Source organism: Mycteria americana, chromosome 26 (assembly GCF_035582795.1).
Source record: "Mycteria americana isolate JAX WOST 10 ecotype Jacksonville Zoo and Gardens chromosome 26, USCA_MyAme_1.0, whole genome shotgun sequence".
NCBI lineage: Eukaryota > Metazoa > Chordata > Aves > Ciconiiformes > Ciconiidae > Mycteria > Mycteria americana.
The window spans coordinates 1,388,297-1,409,249 of NC_134390.1; the positions used below are offsets into that span (position 1 = coordinate 1,388,297).

General features: G+C 48.8%; 1 protein-coding gene across 1 annotated transcript; it reads left to right on the plus strand.

Moving 5' to 3' along the window:
* The first annotated feature begins 462 nt into the window (after positions 1 to 462).
* On the plus strand, positions 463 to 16,460 carry SLC48A1 (solute carrier family 48 member 1). The gene is made up of 3 exons (XM_075525327.1): positions 463 to 642; positions 11,307 to 11,474; positions 13,417 to 16,460. Exons 1-3 carry the CDS (start codon positions 504 to 506, stop codon positions 13,551 to 13,553), a joined length of 444 nt encoding a protein of 147 aa, XP_075381442.1. The 5' UTR covers positions 463 to 503; the 3' UTR covers positions 13,554 to 16,460.
* The last annotated feature ends 4,493 nt before the right edge of the window (positions 16,461 to 20,953 follow it).

A 20,953-nucleotide genomic window follows, 5' to 3' on the forward strand; every position in this document is an offset into this window, starting at 1 on the left:
CCCATGCCCCCCGTGTCCCCACCCCTGTGTCCCCACGCCCCCCACGTCCACCCCGTGTCCCCCCATGTCCCCACCCCCGTGTCCCCACGCCCCCCCGTGTCCCCACTCCCCTATGTCCACCTGTATCCCCCATGCCCCCCGTGTCCCCACGCCCTCCATGTCCCCCGTCCCCCCATGTCCCCACCCCTGTGTCCCCACGCCCCCCCGTGTCCCCACTCCCCTGTGTCCACCTGTGTCCCCCATGCCCCCCGTGTCCCCATGCCCCCCCGTGTCCCCATCCCTGTGTCCCCATGCCCCCATGCCCTCCCGTGTCCCCACTCCTCTGTCCCCACGCCCCCCACATCCACCCCGTGTCCCCCCGTGTCCCCACGCCCCCCCCCGGGCCTCCCTCCTGTCCCCCCGGCCGCCAGGGGGCGCGCTGGCGCGGGGCGGGGCCGGGGCGGGGCGAGGGGCGGGGCCGGGTGTCGGCGGGCGAGGCGGCGCGGCGGCGCAGCAGCGCTCCGATGGCGGTGAGCCGGGCGCTCGCCCTGCGCCTGGCCTACGCGGCGGCCGGTGCCCTCATGGGCTTCTCGGCCTTCTTCACCTGGAGCCTGGCGCCGGCCTTCCGGCAGCCCGCCACGGCAGCGGCGGGGGGGCTCTCGGGTACGAGGTGGCGGGGGGAGGACGGCTGGGGGGGGGGGCCGGGGCGTCGTCGCCTGAGGTAACTCCGGCAGCGGGGCCCGGCGGTGGGCGCTGAGGGAGGGAGGGCGGGCGGGATGTGAGGCCGAGGAGCGCCTGCCCTTGGGGGTGACGGGCTGTGGAGTGGGTGGCTTTGCCTCAGTGCTGCTGCGGGTGCTCCCTGGGGTGAGGGGGGGACAGGGCGGGGGGCGAGCAGCACTGCCCGGGAGTGCAGACCCCTCAGTATGCACCCGTGAGGGTGGGTGAGCCCAGAGCCCCCCCCGGGGCCCTGCCCATGAGGGGTTTGGTTTTACGGTTCGACTTGTTGATCTTAAAGGTTTTTTCCAACATATATGATTCTGTGGGTGCTCTTACCTGGCCAAAAATCACCAAGCGGCCTGAAAATGGAGCGAAGCAACAGTTTTTGGCTGGGCGGTGAGTGCGCGGGGATGGCATTGATGCCAGGCCGCCACAAGTCCCTTACCTCCGCGCTTCGTGGCTTTGTGCGTTGGTTTTCTTTGAATCTGGGTGGTGAAGCTGGCAAAACTGGGCTTGGGACATGGCGGGGAAAAAGCTCCGTATGGCAGCTGGAGTAGATGACAACAGTATATGATTCTGGGACTTGGGTGGGCCACGCTCTGTTTTGGGAAGTCTCCACGTGATGCTTTTGTGATCTGCTCAGGACCTCCTGACCTACTGGAAGGACTTGTTGCGCTCTTGAGAGAGTGACTTTTAATAAAAACTGTTCGGGAGACTTTAGCTCACAGTGTCTGGCTGTATTTGCAACTTGAAATGCAAAACCATAGTTTGTGGGACATGTTAACTGCATCTGTTGATGCTCATCCTTTAGGAAAAAGGAAATTAATGTGTGTTTTATAACCTTGCCGCTAGTGAAGGTGGAATTGTTCTAGTCTTCACCTTGGTCCCAAGAAGGTTTTTGCAACAACACCTAGCAAACTTGCTGTCTGTGGTGGAATAGCTTTAGTTAATAGTGGTGTATAACTCTCAATGTTATGGAGGGAAAACTTCTAAAAGTTGTTACTGAAAAGAGGATTTTATTTCAAAGTTACAGTTGAAAGCTTTGCTGACTTTCCTAGTAAATTTTTCATCTGGCAACCTATATTTATGTGTGCTCTGTATTTTCAGGAAAGAAAAGAAAAACGCCAGCTTCCTGACATTTATACCCCCTGAAAGCATCTGTGCCAGACACGCTGAAATAGGCGTTTGGGCTACTTGTCATAGAAGCCAGAAGCTGTAAAATGCATCTTAACATCCACTGAAATTAGTGAGATTCAGACGCCTGTGTCGGTTATGGATCTTAGTTAATGAATGAGTTGGAGCAGAACATAGTCTTCTCTTGGTTTGTCAGCTCAGCAACTCATGAGTAAGCGTAACCACCTGCAGGAAGAGTAGAAAGTGAAGTTAAACTTTGTAAAGAATCTGGCTTGCTTCTGGTGCGTGAGCAGCGCCAATGCTCCCGTGTACCTCTCAGTACTTGCTGTGCTGTCAGAGCAGCTGTGAGGTGCAGGGTTGTGGTTGTCTCTCTGCTTCCTCTCTCTCCAAAACATTTTAATTCCAGCTGGAATTGGAATTAAGCGGAGCACTTCCAAAGCCTTGCTTTACTAGGTGGCACAAGGACAGTTGGAGTGTTGTACCCCAGAAATGCACAAGAAAATAACAAGTAATATTTTGTGCTGCGTGCACGTGCTGTCTTTGTGTTCACAGAGGAATTTCAGAAGTCTGCATTCTAGAAGGAGTTTGAGAGAAGTAGCAGAGAGAAGAACCATCCTGTGCTTTCTGTGCTGAAATTATTTAGATTATTGTCTGCTGGGAGAAGAAGGTTTGTGTGCTGGTTAATTACCAGGTAATTCAAGCTAGTTAAGATAACAAGGAGCAAGGTAAGCAAGAAACAAAATCAAAAAATGGTCACTTGTTAGGTTGGGCTCTATGAATTTGTGTGCTCCCAAACATCTGTTGAAATGTATGGGTAGAGTCACAGGAGGATAGCAAAGCCTGAGAAACAGATTAAGAAATGTATGTTTTGGAGTTAGACAAAGCTGATTTAAGGGATTCCTGTAATCTTAAATTCATGGCTGCTTTTTCCTGCCCCTCTGCTTTGCTTTTCTACCCCCTCAATGGCTCAATAGGTGAAATATGCTCCAGACATTTGAGATGAGACTTTTATTTTAGGTTCCTACCCCTGAACTGAAGGTACGTAGTATGCTGTCTCAGAAATGTTGTTATCCCCGCAACGGAGGGGCCAGGAAGGAGTGGGAATAAAACCGCTCGTGTATGGGGAGGACCTTTTAAATTCATTCTGCTGCCAGACAGATATTAAAGTCAAGGTGTGCCCTCAGTTCATTGCTGGCCTTTACAAATCGGCATTTCACGTACTGCACATTGGAGCCTGCATGGGTAGAGAGCTGAGTGGTTGCTTGTTTAGTTGTGGAGGAGTAGCCAAAAAAAAAAAGCCATGGTTTTTCCATGCATTGAAGCTAAGGCTACTTGCTGAAGTAAGATTGTTCTAAAAAAAAAAAAAAATCACGGTGTGTAGGAGGTTTGCATTATGTGTAGATGCTGTGGATACTTCAGTTTCAGGTAAGCAGGGCATTCACTGGGTTTGTTTCTGGCATGCTTCGTTAAATCATCTGTTTTTTATCGTAACATGCTAGCTAGTCCTTAGTTGTACTGGCAGAGAATGGCAGAAAAGGAAGTGGGCGAGCTTCTGAAATTTTCCGCCGTGTAGACATTGCAAAGTTAATTGTCAGGCATTGTTTTGTGCCCTTTAGTCTGCTAATAAACTTGTTGCAACTTTCTGCATGTTGTACAGGATAACATAATGCAGAAAGACAGCTTCTCCCCCAAAACGTGTGACACAGCTCAAGTGCTGGGGCGCAGCGTGTGTGCTGCTGCAGCTGGTGTCGTTGTGAAATCCAAACCCTGTGCTGGATGTGCGTTTGCTGTGCTGGGTGGGCTCACTGTCTTCAGCACAAACAGGTTTTTTTGGCCCATATGTGCCTTTTTCATTCAGAAGCTTCAAAAAGCGATCTGAGCACCTGAGAGTGAGTTGCAGGTCGGGCTGGGGGCTCTGACACCATGTGAGGGGGGCAGAAAATTGTTTAGGCTGGTGTATTTGGCAGCTTTGCAGCAGTTCCTTCTTAATATGCCTCTGATTAAGCTGAGGCTTTGCCTGCCAGCCTTCTCTGCGAGTGTGTGTTTGTACTTGTTTATCTAGTTTTAACTATCTTTCTGGTTTTCCCATCGCCTCCTGTGTGTTTATCGTTGCTTTTCGCTTGCCTGTGTTGGTGAGATGGATTGCAGCCTGCTGCAGCTTTTGTTGACGTGCCTTTGGTTTGTCAGGGACGTGTGTTTCAGGATGTTTATCCATATACTTCCTCTCTGTAAGAAGTCCTACTGATTCATGTCTCATTAGGAATCTATGTCTTTCTCTTTGTAATCAGTTTATTTATCTTTTGCTTATCTTCTAGAGAACCTTTCCTGCTACATTTTGCATTGAGATCTGCCCTCCACTGCTGCTTGTACTAACTTTGACTTGCTCCGATACATTTCCTATAATTTAAAGTAAAGACTTAGATATTTATTTACTCCAAGTTCTAGGATTAAAGTTCTGTGGAGGGAAAATTGCCACATACTGATGAGTGTGTAACTAGAGCCCTCAGTTACCTCTAGTTATGAAACCAGAAGCGTGTAATTTAAGGTGCTGAGCAAACTACCTTTCCAGTCTTTCCGGTTGGCTTTCATAATCATAAACCCCCCCCACAATGCCTAGTAAAGTCAACTCACTAATCCTCAAAATCTTAAATGTGCCTCTGGGCATGCATACTTGGGAATTTTTGGGATCATCTTAAATCAGACACAGACCTTGTGTATCATACCCTTGTTTTAAGAAGAAACACCCCATGCTTCTGATAACCCGAGGGACAGCAACTTAAGTTGACTAATCACAGGACCCAGAAAGTCATTCCTGAGTTAATACTGGCTGTCTCGGTGGTTTGCCATTTAATTTTGAGCTAGTCACAGTGGCTTTTATAATTTACTGCTTGTTTGTATGTTTGACCTTCTCCCCTCACTGCCTTAAATTAATTTTTTTTTTTTAAGTAGGCCATGAATCTCTAAGCAACTCTGATGTTTTCATTCTGCCAGAGGCAGTTTAAAAGAGAAGAAAGCAATTAAATGTTTTCAGGATGTATCCAGCCCTTTCCTGAGTGGCTTTTAATGTTCTTGTGTATGTATCTTCTCTTTTCAAATTTAATAGAAAGAGAGGGGTTTTTTTTCTGCTCCAAGGAGACTTTATTGGCTGTTTCCAAGCTGCTCAGATATTTCTGGCAAAATATAAAGCTTGTGCTTTGCGAATATAATGTGGACCAGATATTAAAGCAGCTGCAAAGAAGATGAAACACAGAATGTACTTTTCTGACACTTTAAAAATATCTGATAAATGAAAGTAGTAGAAGCTAGTTTATGCTGAACACGGTATCTGTTGCATACAAAAGTAGTGATTCTCCGAAGACTGATAGCTAATCTAACTTGCATGCGCTAGATAAATTTATGAAAATTGCCTTGTTCCCTATGCAGGGCTGGAATAGCACAGCCAAAAAGTGTTGCAGTTATGGAGTAAAGCATTCGTAAATGTTTGGATTTGCATAGTGTTTGATTAAGGTTTGGCTCGTGACTGCTTTAGTCCATCATCTTAAGAAATGGAGAAAAAGGAGGAAAAGCACGCTAAAGAAAACACAGAAAAGGCTGCACGGAGCTTATGCTTAATCATAATTTAATTAAGTTGCGAGGAGAGAATGAGTTCCTTGTAAGCGCTGCTGATGTGCTGGAAAATGTGATGTTGGTTTCATCTTAAATGTGAATGGTAGAGGCACAGAGCATCTGAAGGCTTAAAATCTTGTTTCCTGTTTCTGAAAATGGCTGAGCAGACCGACTCGATGCTGAACAACAAGCTGAAACACCAGGTTTTTCTTCTCGCACGTGTGCAGCCCAATCTGCTTTCCTCCGAACCAGAACGCCCTGGATAGTAAAGCACTCGATTGCACGTGTCCAGAGGGAAATTTTGCCAAGCGAAAACCAGTTTTCACTGGAATGCTCCAAAGACTCCTCTCCTTCGAGAGCTGTTTTCCTAAAATATTTCGGTGTTCATCCCCAGCTATTTTGGCAGAAGAGCTATTTGAAAAAGCCCATTTTTAACCTCTTCCAAAAGCAGCTGAGGCTGAGCTAGCTTGGCTTTAGCTCCCGGAAGAAAACATTTTACCCTTTCAGGGAATCAACCAGAGAAGGCAAAGTTTTCAAAACTTAGAAATGGCAAAACAAACTTAGGTTGGCAAAGCTCAGGCTCCTTTTAGAGTAGGTATTTCTAATGCTCCAGCTAGAGTTATAGAGCGTGTAAAAGAAGATTGTCGAGATGGAAAATGTCTGAAGGCTTTGTAAGCACTTTGAAAAAAAAAAAAAGTCTTTCTAATTGGTCACCATAGACTTCATATTTTCCAGGACTATGCAAGTAGTTTTTAATACTGTTTTTCATTGCCATTTTGTTTGCCATCATCTTTGTCTGCCATCATCAACACGCATTTTGAGCTTCAGAAGGCTGGAATAAGAATGCTCATTGCAGAATAGCTTCTGTGTGTATGTGTTTGCTTGGTTTTTTTTGGCCTCCGTTGCACATTTGTTGTTTTTTCCTAGAATCTGTAACGCCCGTCAGTGTTGGACACAGTGTCCTACCGCGGCGTGCAAACGTGGCCTGACACGTTTGGCCTCTGGCTGCTCTGACCTCAGGGAAGGCAGCTGTGCTGTTATTCCCCATCAACAATGCAACTTGTTTTGCTGGGACCGAAGAATCGGACAGTGATGAGCAGGGGGCTGAGAAAACCTTTTGTTTGTCACAGTTTTTGTTTTTATGTTTGGAGAAAGGGAAAGTTTTGTTTCACTCGAGCTAAAGTATGCCAAACTTTCGAAAAGGGCTTATCAAAATATTTAGATATTAGTGTTTTTCTGTACCAGGTTACAGACTGAGGGTGAGCCTGCTTTTGAACTTGCCTTTTAGAATTTATTTCAACTTGTTCCAAATATGCTGGGTTTGTGTTTTAAATATGAATTCGTCTTGTCAAAATACCTGTTAACTTCTGTTGAAAAAAACCCTGCCTGTCACTGTTGTTTCAGATGCACTCATAGTTGTTTGATCGGCCAGTTTCCTTTTCCTGGAGCTTTGTGTACTTGAGATAATTAGTTTTTAATTCAGAGGTAACTTTCCCATTGCTCTACATCGGAAATCCCTTGATTGTGCCTTATTGAGTGGCTCTTATTTTAGGGTCATTCCAACCATAATGTGTGGGGTAAATCCACCAAGACAAATGTTTCTCTGAAATGGGTGCAAGATTTTTTTGATGTTATTTTAAGCAGGCGCTGTAACTGGAGCTGACAACCACCATTGCTACGCCAGGGCTATGCCTGCAGGTTCAGGTTTTGCTTCTGTGCAAAGTGCGATTCCACTGGAGAATACGACTGCAGTTGTGGAGGAGGAGGGGATTTAGGGGAATCGCTTGAGGTGAAAAAGAAAAACTGGAGGTCCTGCAGTTAATCATTCTGGACTTTAAATGAGACATGACTTTTATTTCCTATTCCAGTAAAACCTGTTTCAGTTGTGCAGCTGAACGAGCTAGCTGTTCTTCTGTTACCTACATAGAGCTGATGGGTTTGTGTTAAACCTGCAAACTTTTTGCTCTCAAGGTCTACAAAGTGAGAGATTTCACATGAATTAAAAATAGTAGTACAGTTTTAGTTTCTCTGTGTGATAATGAAAGTCTTTTCTGTAAATCAGTGCAACTGATTTGTTCTTCTCACCGCTTAGCTTATGTATATTGGTGAATAGGAGGTGATTTTTCTTTTCCTGAACCCAATTTCAGTTGAATTAAACATGAATCAAATGGTCCATTCCAGCATTCATGGATACTTTTCCTCTGGCCTTAGTTAGAAATAGTGGGGGTTTTTTTTTCCTGCTGAATGCCGTATGTAGATAAGCAGTTAGCTTAAAGAAGGCTCTTTAGCAAAGGTACATGTTTTCATGTATTTAAGCATTTGGTTAGTGAAACTATATTTAGCAATATACTGTGCTTAAATGAGATTCCCTGCAATAATTGTTTGTTTTCCTCGTGTATTCAGATTCTGAGTTTGATTTGCCATGCCCTACTATTACGTAGCTTCATCCCACTTGGGATGCCCCTTCTATTCACGTGCGTTTGCCGACATCTGGATGGTGGGTTTTCTTTCTTTTGTGGCTGTTCCCTAGTTTTGAGCAGCGCTGGTGGGGTTTGGATGCCCACCCAAGTATGATCTCACAAGCTCAGGATGAGCAAATTAAGCAATTGAAAAAGCAAGTCCTGTTCTCCTTTCTCCTACCTGTCCCTGAACGCATACTGCCAATGTTTTTTATGCCAAGCGTTGATGTTTTTCAGAAGTGTTGTGAGCTGATTTAACTTATTGGAATTCTTTTCTGCCTTATTAGAGGAGGAAAAAAAAAGGAAAAAGAAAAATCACCTGCTCTGCAAGCTGGATAGCCTCACCCAAGGATCTGAGTGCTGTGGGGGTGTAAGGGAAAGGAGGCAAACGTATGGCTGGAGCTGGAGGAGACTCCTTTCCCCTCTATTTCACGTGGTAACGAACATGATGTTGGCTGAGCTGCCTGTAAGAGGATAGCCTCTCTTAATGACCGTGTGGCCAAACTCAGTCCTTCAACACGTGGTGAAGTTGTCATGAGACTTTTTTTGCTTAGTCATGTATGAGGCAGTTACTTTAGATGTTAAGAATTAACCGAACGCAACGGTTTGCCACATAGCTTCCTTCCAAGTGCTGTGTCAGGCTTTAGGGTCAGGGGAAGGTGCAGGGACAGGCACGGCAGTGGGGGGAAGATCAAGTGACAGCTCACGCGCTGCCTCTGCTCTCCCCACGGAGACCTTTCAGAGCATCAGCAGCAGTTTTGGTGTGGAAACACCAGCAACTTGACTCAGCAGTTCAAATAAATTGTGCCGAGTCATCTGAAAGCGCCTGGGGGGAAGCAGCTTGTTTTGCTGACTGAAAAACCTGAGTTCCCCATTTTTTTTTAAAAATGTGGGTTGAACTTGCTAGAGCACAAGCTTAAAGGTAATACGAAGTCGAGGAAGTGGTGATTTAGCAAGCTGTGTGATAGGTTTTTCCACCAAATCCCATGGCAGGCTATTTGAAAAGCGTTGCCAATGCATTTACCGTCTTCTGCATCTGCAGAACTCCAAAATATCTTCCACCAGCTTTGTGATCTCTAGCACGTGTGCGTAGCGGTAGCCTGTGTGGAATCAGTCATGGAAAAGCAGTATCTGTAGCTGACTTGACGGGAGTTTCAGAATTAAAATCCTGACTGCTTGGAGCCAGAAAACATGCCTAGATACCGCTTAGGTACAGCGGGTCCAACTAGATGAAGTAATGGACTGATTCTGCCTTTCCTGTTCGCTGTGATAAAAAGTCCGTGAGCTCCATCTGTCCTGGATATCAGCACTTTACCCTTAGGTTTTTAGTTCACCCTGAGTGCTTTTGCTTTCACTTTTATGGGGTTTTTCTTTCGAAGGTTGTCTTTTTTCCACCCACCTCTTTTGTGGGCCACCGTGGAGGGTGTTTTAACTTGCTTTGCCCCATCCCAAGACAGTGAAGAGGCAAAAAGCATTGTCAGGGTTCTCCCATCTATCCTGGAACTGACTTTGTGTATATTCAGCTTCATTTGACGTGCACCTGCAGTGCATCTGTTGTCTATGTGTCCGGTGAGGTCAGAAAACCTGCTAGAAATGAGCTGAAAGCTGCTTGGGAGCTGAAAAGCAAGTCCAGTGGGTTTGTAGGGTGACTCTGGGCTGTGCTCATCTGTCGGTTTTGACGCAGTTGTTTTCCTCTGTGCTATAATATGCTCTTTTAAGCCTTAGGAAGCTTTGTGTATAATGACCGTATCCAGTAACAAATGAGCTCTGGAAAGACTTGTGGCTGTCCTTAGTATTAAAATGTTTATCTTGTAGTGGGCACGGCTGGTTTTCGCTTCCTTTGATGTTGAGAAGTAGCCGCAGAGGGAGGTCTGTGTTATTGCAGGATACTGTATAAAGCAGCCTGGTATTTTAGCAGTGGTGTCTTTTTTTTTTTTTTTTTTTAAATTATTTTTTTTCTTCCCCCTGCTGCCCTTAAAATAAAATCTGGAAAGGAGATGGCAGTGAAGGAGAAATACAAGCCAGTTAGTTGCACCACTGGAGGTTCAAATTTCAGAAGTGCCGCAGAGGTCTTTGCCAAGATGAGACAAATATTTTAAGTCTGTAAAGTGGCGCTAACTATAGGTTGAGTTAGCAGCTTAGGGAGATTTAGTCATAGTCTTCAGCGCTGCGACTTAAACAGAGGAACAGCTTGCTATAATTGGAGTTGGTGACGTTGCTTGTAGTTGGGATTGTATAATGGGGAATGAGAGGCAGCCTTGTTCTGGCGGGTTATAAAAACTTTTGACAGGCTTTAAGCATGTGAACGGACAGTTCTTATATTGAGTGTCTCTTCTAATTTTTTTCGGAAGTGTGGTGAAAAGGTAGCAGTCTTTAGAACAAGATTAGGGAAGGGTGCATTGGTTTTCCCTATATCAGAAACTGTTTACAGCTGTTATTTGGATGCTTTCATCCCTTTTTTTCCCCTCCTGTTTCCTCCCTTTTGACAAGGCCGTTGAATCTTGTTTATGGACTAGTCACCTAAGCTTAGGGAAATGCCTTTTGCTGTTCCTATTAAAGCCATAGTGAATTTGGCTGTTCTTAAAAAATATATATATATAAACTGTATGTGCTCAGATATTTGTCTGGTTATGTAATCCAGACGTTTTGGGCAGGACCCACAAGTACAGAGTTAGATTTAGGCCACCTTAAACACTTAGTGAGTGTGCTTTGTCATAAGTGGGAATTGTACGTACAAATCATCTGGGAGCTGAACTGCTACACCCCTTTACTTGAAACGTTTGAAGTGTTTGGAAGGGGATTTATATAAATGGACTCTTTATGAAGTTAACTAGAGATACGTTGGAGCTAAAAGACATGATGTGAAACGCTGAGTACTGAACAGCTCCTGTATATCTTGATTTAGGTGTCTAAAAAGCAGTGGTTACGTAGCGGTGCTCTTCATCATCGTCTCCATATGTAAAAGGGGCTGCCTGGCCTTTGTGAAAAGGTGCACTAATTCTTGCCAAGTGCTTGCCTTGCTATGTGTAATGTTCTGAAAGCTGTATGGAAAATGAAATAAAACTGCACTGAGTATGCATTAAATGGGTCTATCTGAAACAGGAAAACGAACGAGTTATTTGGGGGAATCCATTCAATGAATGAAGTCCTTTCTGTGCCAGCCCATAATCGAGATCTGTCTCTTAAAGCCTGTGCAGAAGCAGGGGGTCTGGGGTGGTCGTGGAGAGTGATGCTTGCACAGGCAGCCATTTATTCTGATATTTCCCCCCTCTGGGGGGGACGTGGCCGTGAAGCATTAGTGTTCCTTGGCGTTTCGTGCGGGGTTTTTGATGAGATGTGTATTTGTTAGACACCTTTCTGTGTTGCAGTGTGATGCATGGTACTGATTCCCCTTGCTGTCTAATTGAGCAGGTGTTCTGGCGCTCTGGGCCCTAATCACGCATGTGATGTATGTGCAGGATTACTGGAGGACCTGGTTAAAAGGGCTGAGGTTCTTCCTCTTCATCGGGATCCTCTTCTCAGCTCTCTCAGTGGTGGGATTCTGCACATTCCTTGTTCTGGCCATCACCAAGCACCAGTGTAAGTACTTTGTTGCAGTAGGCAACTGGGAGAAATGAGTAGCGATGCTGGGATTACGGGGATTGGATTTGAAGGAACAGAAGAGCCTGCAAAGCAGAGCTGGGGTGTGAATCTGGGGGTGCTCCTGCCATCTCTTCTGAGAGGTGTTGAGAGACTTTTGGGGAGGGGCTGCAAGAATGCCGTTGCATTTCATTTTTCTGCTGTGCTATCTTGAGGACACGAGTAATTCTGCTGCCTGATGAGTGCCACTCCTTTAGGACATCTTCTATTATTTGATAGCTGCCTTGATAGGCCTGGTCTGTAGGACTGCTGGCAGGCAGTCCACGTTTTCCAGCATTGTTTCCTATAGGAACTGGAATTTACTTATTTCTATGACAAATAAAGAGAGCGCTCTTAAACGTTGTCTCTTCAGCAGTCATAAAGCAGGTGGGTGAGGATATTGAAATCCCAACACGAGTCAGCAGGGTGAAAATGCCTTCTACACTGAGTCAGCATATAAAGCTGTGTTGCTATAAAATATTTAACATTGTCTAAGGAGGGTTCATGTAATTACTCCCAGTATTTGCTTGGCAATAGACCAAAGAGAGAAAGTTTGAGTTTTGTTTTTTTAGAAGTTGTCTGTGTTTGTTGCTTGCTGCATTTGGGCTGATAGCCACTAAGAGCCCTGTTGTTGTTGTACTCATAGTGGTGGGCAAGCTGTGTTGGGGTCATAACCCACCAAAAGCCCCTGGCTTAGCCTAAATACACTCCCCGTGGAGATTCGAGTGCTTCAGCCTAGTGGAAGGGTATGAAAATACTCGTACGCAATCGCTAGAAATACAAATGTAAAAAGAAAACCAAATATTTTTCATCACCTCCTTTCTTGGAGACATGAGGAAAAACTGGTTTTGGGAAAATTTGGTGGTTTTTAGGGAAATGGAGGTTTTTTAGGGAAAGCCCTAATTTGGGGGGAAAGTAGAACATCTGCATAGGTTATTTACTTATGGAAAGTTTAGGACTGGTACATTCAGTGAGTGGGATTTACTGAGTAAGTATTGTTTTGTGTATTCTTAAAAAAAAAAACAACTTTATTTTTTAATAATGACCAAGCAGCTTGTACTTAAAGGTGGAATTGTTTTAGGCATTAGGTTATGTAAGTGTATTTCAAAATTGTTGACATCTCTAGAACAAAAAAACCTAAATGTTGAAAATAAATATGAAGACCGCTGACACGCACTCAAAAAGCAGAACTGTACCCACTTGACTTCAAAGTAATCCCTAAGTAGAGGCAGTTTTATAATAGATAAAGAAGGAATGTGTTCATTTGCAAAGATTCTCCAAAAAGAGGCTGTTTGTGTCATTCACTAATGCGCGATTATCACAGCGCTGTATTGAAGACCCGCAGTACAGGTTGAAGTGCACCAGTATTCTATATTAAATGTCGGTCACAATGATTGGTAAAAGCATTTTTAGAAGGAGGATCTATTTTATTTCCTGTTTTCCCCTGAGATGTGCAGATTTCTTCTCTCCCTGCCATGGTGGGGGAGAAGGGAGTAGTCGTAAGGCAGGGTGAGAGAAATTAAGAACTGCAGGTTGAGGTTGTTTTCTTGAGCCACATGTTTCTGCCATCCAGGAATTCACACAAACTCCATCCTTCGGGCCCTAAGCAAGGAGGGTTTGGGGTGACCTTACAGCTCTTGGGATCTGCCTCTCAAGAGATAATAATGACCTTCTTCAGACTGTGACCAGCATACTCTCCTGTGGCAGAGATGAGGAAGTTTCACAGTCTGAGTCAAGAGAGCTGGGAATAAAGCACTGATTAAGCCTTGCGTGCAGAACAAGATCTTTAGATGCAGGCTGAGAAGCTCCCAGGAACTGGGGGGCTGAGTTGGTTTCTTCCTGGCCAGACTGCATGAGGGATAAATGGGATTTTTAAATGTATGTGTATCCTTTTCTCTCCTAGCCCTGACTGATCCCAGAAGCTACTACCTGTCGTGTGTCTGGAGTTTCATCTCCTTGAAATGGGCCTTCCTGCTCAGTTTGTACGCTTACCGGTACAGGAATGAGTTTGCAGACATCAGTATCCTCAGTGACTTCTAATGCTTGGACTTCAATCCTGTCTGAAGGTGCTGGATGTTTGAATTGCCCGCCCAAAGGCATGGTACACGCAAGAGACGTACGAGAGGCGGAGAAAGAACCCACCCAGTGCTGCTTGGTTTGTCTGTCTGCAGTAGGGGTTTTTCCTAATTGCTTTTACTCAACCATTTAAAGTTTGGCTAATTATGTCAATCTAGTCTTTCTGTAACTTCCCTGGGAGTCCCTGTGTCTGGTAGTGAGGTAAAGACTCCGTGTGCTTACACGCAGCAGGCCTAGATCCACTCTTTGCGTTGCCCCAAAGTCCAGGGGAGCTTTCAAGTGGGGAGGAAGTCCTGGGCCCTCCAGGAGCTGTGGGTTCGTACCTCATGGATGCAGCACCCCGACATCTTGTCCTTGTGAGTGCATCACCAGCTTGCTTCAGGTGGGAGCCCCAGATGTGCGTAGCAAAGAACCCTGCTGTGTGAAAGTCAGCTCCTTTTGCACTGCTCTGCTCCTCAAAGAGGAAGGGAGAAACGAGCCTTTCTTTGTGGCAGAAGTCCCTACGTACCTTCCAGCCAGTACCCTGCATCTGCCAGTATTTTCTTTTTACACATTGTACACAAAGTCCGCTCTCTCCTGTGGTCTGGCTGAGGCCCAAGGGACGGGCCAGCGGCAGAGGAGCACTAGTCATCTCAAGGCTCTGTCAGAGGTGAGGAATGCTGATTCCGGCTGCTATCCAGGATCATTTTTAAAAGGAACTTAATACCATATTTAACGCTCAAATTTGTAGCATGTAGAATCAGGTGTTTGGGTGACAGATGCGCTTGGCAAAGGCTTACCTACCTGAACCTCTGGAGAAACATGAATATGATTCTTCTAAAAAAAAAAAAAAAAACCCAACCAAACAACTTTTTGTAGGCAGTACTGTTTCTTTTTCTTTGCTCAGCTTCCCTGTAACAGTCAGCAGGATGAGAGAGGGGAGGAGACATGGTACTTAAAAATAAGAAAGGTATCCAGAGTCAGCTTCCAGCAAGCCTCTGTAACGAGTGCCACCGGCGTAATGCAACCATAGATAAATCGCTGGGCTCTCGCGCAGTGAGTTAAGAGGTGACAGGTCTACGCTCGTGGGCTGGTGTGCTGGAAAACAGCTGGGTTTGACCAGCATATCTTTTGCCTGATGGCTGTGAAGCCTTCCATCTGCATTCCAGCCATGCGTGGCACTGCTCTGACAAACCTAAAACCTGAGTGGATTTAGTGACCTCTGTAATCCCTGTGTTTTGCTCCCTGCCAGCAGCTACCCTGAGAAGCTTGAAACCTTCAAGCGTTTACATCTTTCCTTGTTAACTCTATGTACTTCAGACCAGCTAAAGGTCTTGGGCTGCTGCGCTGGCAGACTCCGGGCCGGTGTTTTGCCATGTCGGGCAGATGGTGCTTGGCTACTACAAACTGGAAATGACAACTTCCATGAATAATTCTACAGGTGGGTGAGAAGAGAGGCAGGAGAAGCCCCCTTCCCTTGCAGACCGATGGAAGATGACCAAGGCAGGTGTTTGAAGGAGTCTGCAGACACAGTTGTTCTGCCACTTCTCTAGGTGCTGCTGGAGCCTTCCCTGAAGTGCCTTTTTGGCAATCTGTGGCAGAGGGTGGGTGACGGGACCTGCTCAGGGTTTTGTGACCGAATGCGGTGTGAGCGGAAGGTCCTACGTGCTCCCTTGTCAGCCCAGCTTTCTCTCATGCCACACAAAACTCCCGGTCTGGTTTTGTGCAGCTGTCTGCCGGGGAGTATCTTGGACTGTCCTCTCCGTTACCTTATGCTAGCGGCGTGCTCTGACTTAGCTGTGATGAAATCCCTCTCCACGCTCAAAGGCTCCATCCACACCTTCACTGGTCTGTGTTTTGCTTTGGCAGAGGAGTGGTTCAAGCACACACTAATTCATTGGAGCTGTTGAGGGGATTTTGGAAGCGTTTGACACCACCTGTTGATAGCGTTCCCCGGTTTCTTGGGTAGGAAGATCCTCAAGTGACTTAACTAGATTGAGGAACACCTTTGGGTCAACGTGTAAACCAAGGTTATAGCCAGCTTTTGCCAGGGGACGCGCTGGAGTCGCTAAACCCAGACAAAGGCTGCGAATGTGAAATGTGCTTACTTACGAGATTAATACTCAGGCTTTTAAATACTAAAATCTCCCTTACTGCTGACGTCAGGCTGCCAGCATGCCTGGCAGGGGATGGAATAGCTCATCTCGCTTCTCTGCCCAAAGCCGTGGCACCCACTGCGGCGTTTGCAAGTGGTTTTAGCATCAGTCGTTTCAGTAAGCCATCTCTCGTCTTAGTTTCCCCAACACCACGCTGCCCACGCGTTTGCTGTGCCGGCGCAAGCCCCAGCTCTGATAACCGGGTTGTGGTGTGCTTGGGATGCAGAAATCCCGATGCCGGTCAGACCGATGGAGCTCTGCTACTGCCTTACAGCAAAACATCGTCCCTGTCTGTCGCTGAATTACAGAGCCCTCCTGTCTGCGTGCCGCTGGCATCTCGTAGCGGCACATCAGGGGCTCCTTTCCTGGGCACGTGTCCAAAAGTCCCATCAGCTTACCCCGGAGTTTTTTAAAGTTTATTTTTGTGACTGTAAATTTGCCTACAAACAGCTCACTGAATCTAACCCCTGTTTTCTCCCTGACGTGTTTTAGCTCTGGAATTTATACTTGCATCTCGGCTTTTTAAAAGATTGTGTATGTAAATATATAATATATTTTTACATTGTTTATGCTTCGTTTGCACGCTTGGTGTAAGATTTGGTTCCTGCGGTGGGATGATGTAATTCACAGTGGGGTTCATTTGTGTGTATCCCAGTGTCTCCTTGTACTAAACCACACTATAACTTGTACGTGACACCACAGTAAGAGCAGAAATACAGTCGTCTTTCTCACCAAACCAGTGTCGAGTGATTTTTCCCTATCGAGTTGTTAAATTCTGCCTGGCTCCCTCCCTTGACGACAACCTGCAGGAGCATCACTCTTTGTGGGAAAGACGGATGAATTGTACAAAACACTTTGCTTTTTGGGGTGGTGTGGAGCCCCAGCATTTAACTCTGTCCCTTGCATCTTTATCGGCACCCTCAACGTCTAGATCCACAGGTAGTGATGCCTAATGTGGTTGGTTTGGTTTTTTTTTTTTCCCCTCCACAAATCCCTTTGTGTTTGGGGACTTAAGCACAAAGGAATTTTTGAGCAAGTGATGTTGTTGCCAGCCCCTTTCTATTTGAACTACAACGTGCGTGTCGCCTGCGGCCGCAGCAACCGGGCGAGGGGAAGAGATGCCTATGGGTGGGGGCGGCTGGATCATCTGCCGTGATGGGAGCACTCCTGATTTCCCTGCCGTTGTCATCCCCGTCTCGGGCATGCCACCGCTACTGTCTGCAGAAGCCAAAACTCGGCCACCTTTTTAGCAAACCTGGCTGCAAGGTCAAGCCCGGTCTTCCCTCCCATCCCCAAAATGTGACTCTGACGTGCGGTATCGTGTTTGAGCTGCAAATCTTTTCTTTTAAGAGATCCCGTGGAGGGTGGTTTGTGTACAGGGCTTTTGATTTGTTACAGCAGACGAAGCACAGCCGCGGAGGTAAGAGCAGCACTCGTGTACGTGTCGCATTGCCAGTCACGGAATTAGACGTAGGACGGGGACTGTGAAGCCCAGTGGGTTACAAACAGTGCTGCCCTTCTCTTTGCAAACGAGGCCATCTGGTAACTTAAAAAAAGAGTTGGAAAGTTGCAGACTTCGGTGGTGGAGGGTGTAAAATAGTCTGGGGGGAGGGAATGTTTCATCTTCCTCTGAAAAACCATATGCTGGCTGCGCGGGGACAGGGTGCTGACTGTTCTTTTTTCCTCTTTGGGACTTCCAGATTTTATTTTTGCTGTTGGAATGAGACAGTCCCGGTCTCTCGTAGCCTTCTCACAGCCCCTCTTACCCTCGCAGCAGCTTGGCCAGAGCATGGGCTAATTAGCCCGGTGGTGATCCCAGCTATCCGAGGCAGTTCTTTGTTTTATTTTCCCCTGCTGGCCTCTGATTTCTCTTGCCTTGTCTGCGGCCTGAGGAGAGACGGGGCAGGCACTCGCTTACCTGATCTCGTAGGTGGATCGGACACGTTTCCTCCAGGCTGCGTCCATCTAAGTGCGGAGGAGTTTGGATTAAGCCATCGGTTTCCTAAAGGGTGGAGGAAAAAGGACGCCGTAGCCTGCGAAGACCCTCTTTGTGGGTTTTCAGGCGTCATTGGCTGGGGTGAGAGCGCGGTGCCCATCTAGGAATGGGCCGAGCGGGATGTGTAGGGTCGTTCCTCTGCAAACGAGTCCTGGTAATAGGTGCATGTATGTGCCTGGGCTGGACAGAGGATAAACAGCCTGCTGCTTCTGCCCAGCACCAGATTCCATGCCACGGACGGGGCGAGGGTTAATGCTTTGGTGGTATCTAACCAGGCTCAGACGGGTGGGGAGGATGCGTTTGCTCTTGCCATCTCCAAGCACGAGTAAGCACTGCCCGGCCTCCTGCTGCACCGTGAACATCTCCTGTGCCTCCTGCACAGCCCTCAGCAGAGACATCCACCCTTGCCCTGGGGAGCAGCGGGCTGGGAGATGCCCATCCTGCGTGGAGACGCCCGTCCTGCGTGGAGACGTCCGTCCTGCAGCACCAACGCTGTCGTCACCCGCTCCCAACAGCTGAGCAACCTCGCCTGGATTCACATGGGAAGTGTAAATCCCTGCACCCGCAGGTGAGATTCCCAAATCCCCTCTAGCTCTGGGCGCGCAGACGTTTCCCTCTGTGCTTGTGCTTCTGGTGTTAGGCCTGTCTAAAAATTGCCGGGGTTGGATGAGCAATTAGCTCTTGCCTGAACGCCAGCTGCCGTCTCGGAGCGAGCTGCCTCTCTCCCCTGCGTGGTCTCAGCTGGTAAGCGTGCTCCGAGCAGGCTCGTCCAGCGCCTGCGCAGACCAGGGGCAGACGGGAATCCTGCACCTCTTCTTCCTCTGAGGATTTCGGGAAAGAGCAGGCAGTTTTCGGAAGCTGAGCAGGGAGGGGAAACGTCTTCAATTCAGTGCTGAAGGTTGGCTGGAAGTTTGGTGCGAACCACTGCTCTGCTCTTCCGCCCCAGCCCCTGAGAGGGAGGTGGCTGTGTGCCCCCGCTGTGGGCCGATGCTGGTGGAGACCCCCCTGCTCTCCAAACCTCGCTGCGGGCTGGGCATCGCGCCGAGCGAGCCCTTGAGCGGCTCTTCCCCTCCCGGTCCTGCCTGGTGGCACGAGTCCCGTCGCTGATGCTGGGACCAGGACCCTGAGCCCCCACCCGTGACCGAGTCCCCTGGGTCAGCGAGGTTTGGCCCAGGGGGAGGCCCCTGCATCTTGCTTCCTGATCATCGGTTTTCTGTAGCCCTGCCAGCGAGTGCAGCGGCTGGTGGGAGGCCGCGGTAATTAGAACATTTGGAATAAATTTGGGAAGCGCTGGGACGGCGTCTCCCCTTTGATGCTTTTCCTGCAGGAGGGAAGAGTCCAAGGCTCCGCGGCCCTGTGGTTGGGAGAGCCAGCCGGCGTTGCTGCGCGGCGAGCTCTGCTCCGACTCCGATTACAAATGAAACGAGTTTGCCGGGCTCAGCCGCATCTTCGGCGGCGCAACTGGCCTTCTTCTCTAAAGGGACACGGAGCGGCTTCGCTGGGTGCTTCGGGGGCAAGAGGTGAGAGGTCTCCTCTGGGGAAGGGAAGGGGGCAGGTGGGGTTTCCCCCACCCCGGTGCCAGCAGCTTTTGGCGGCAGCATGGGAGGGAGGGATGCGGGAGATGCGGCTAAGCCCCCAGCCTGGCTGGGAGCACCCATGGGTGCAGGGTGGGCAGTGGCCGGTGGAGGGCAGCAGTGGCCCGGCCATGGCTGGGAGGAAGCTGGGGTCCCTCCGGGAGCAAGATCTTCATCCCCGTGACGCCCAGATCACAGGGATGTGCGCCCAGCTAAGGGTCTCCTTGGAGCTGCGGGGGGGAGATGAGGCTGGACCCCTTTGGGGACCGCCAGCTCCCACCGTGGTGACCCCACCGTCCTGGCCGAAACCCCTGTTTCCTCGCAGACTGAGGTCTGCAGAAGTCCTTGTTTCACACCCGTGCCCTGTCCCAGGGTGGTGGAAGGGTCTGGCAGGGTGGTGAGCTGTGGCCAGCAGCCACTGCGGGACATTTTGGGGCTCTTCGTCCCTTGCTGGGGTCTCGCAGACGGTTCTAGGAGCTGCTCCTGCACCGGGAGGTCGCTCCTGGCACCGTTCCCGGCTCGTTCATGCCGAAATCCCAGCTGGTTTTGTTCTGCTGAGGAGCCACCGAGTCTCTGCCGTCCACAGGGAGGTGAGGAGGGCTTGACAGTGCTGTGGCACACGCGTCCCGGGACACCACGGGAGCCCTTCCCAGGGTGAGCGCCCGGGGGATTTCTCCCACCAACCCTTGTCCCCCGTGTCAGGTCCAGGGGCTGAGCTCGGAGCCGCAGCAGGTCCAGCGCTGTGTCACCTCGCTCCAGGGTGTCCCCTGGGCTGGGGGCTGCGTGGGGGCCACTGAGGAGCTCGGCGTGGTCCTGCAGTGCCTCTTGCTGGCTGTCCCACCGTGGGATGCTCAGGGCTGTAGGTACCCAGTGGGCATCACCAGCGCTGCTCCGGGACGCTAGCACAGCAGCGCTGGCTGTCACGCGATGCTCTCCGGTCCCACTGCCTCTCTTGGTGGGTTCACAGCCGCAAAACTGCCTCTCGGGGAGGCTGCGAGGGCCAAAGCGGAGCCGGCACGAAGGGGAGGCATCTCCCTTTTCTTGGTTTGCAGTGGGCAATCCGAGTCCCCTGAGTGACGGTCTCCCCCCACCCTGTGTTATGGGATGGGTTTTGCATCTCGGTGGATCCAGCCAGCCTCCAAAGGAAGGGCAGAGCAGCCCTTGACTGCCCTGGTCAGGAGGGGAAAAGCCTTCTCCTTTCCTGGGGAAAGGTTTCCAGCCCTTGCTCTAAACCAGGCAGGGCAGCACCCCAGCCCACATCATTACCTGCTCGTCCCTCTGGCGTTAGGATACGAGGGGAGCAGAGGTCTCGTGTGGCTCTAAAGGGCCGGAGCAACCCCCCGGGCAGACTCGAGTCCATCATCTTGCCATGAGAGCCCTTCTCTACCTGCAGGCTCCCCAAAGTCTTGGCGATCCCAGCCCCACTTTCAGGGCAGACCAGGCTTTACCATCCAACAGGACCTTTTTCATGCAATTGCCCAGTTTTCACTTGGAGGAGCAGCGGTGTTGGTATCACCTGGCACTTGGCAGCATAAGGAAGTCTTCAGAAATCGGGCAGCATCTGCTGGATTTGGCACATGTGTTGGGGCTTACAGAGGACCTTTGGTGTTGGAAGGGGCCTGCCGTGAAGCACAGCTCTGCCTGCAGCCCGCTGTCACA

Excerpts from the sequence above, each read along its gene's own strand:
- SLC48A1 (XM_075525327.1), top strand. The coding sequence starts at position 504 with ATGGCGGTGAGCCGGGCGCTCGCCCTGCGCCTGGCCTACGCGGCGGCC. Across the intron at positions 643-11,306 it reads AGCGGCGGGGGGGCTCTCGG|GTGTTCTGGCGCTCTGGGCC; the intron begins GTACGAGGTGGC and ends CTAATTGAGCAG. Across the intron at positions 11,475-13,416 it reads GGCCATCACCAAGCACCAGT|CCCTGACTGATCCCAGAAGC; the intron begins GTAAGTACTTTG and ends TTTCTCTCCTAG.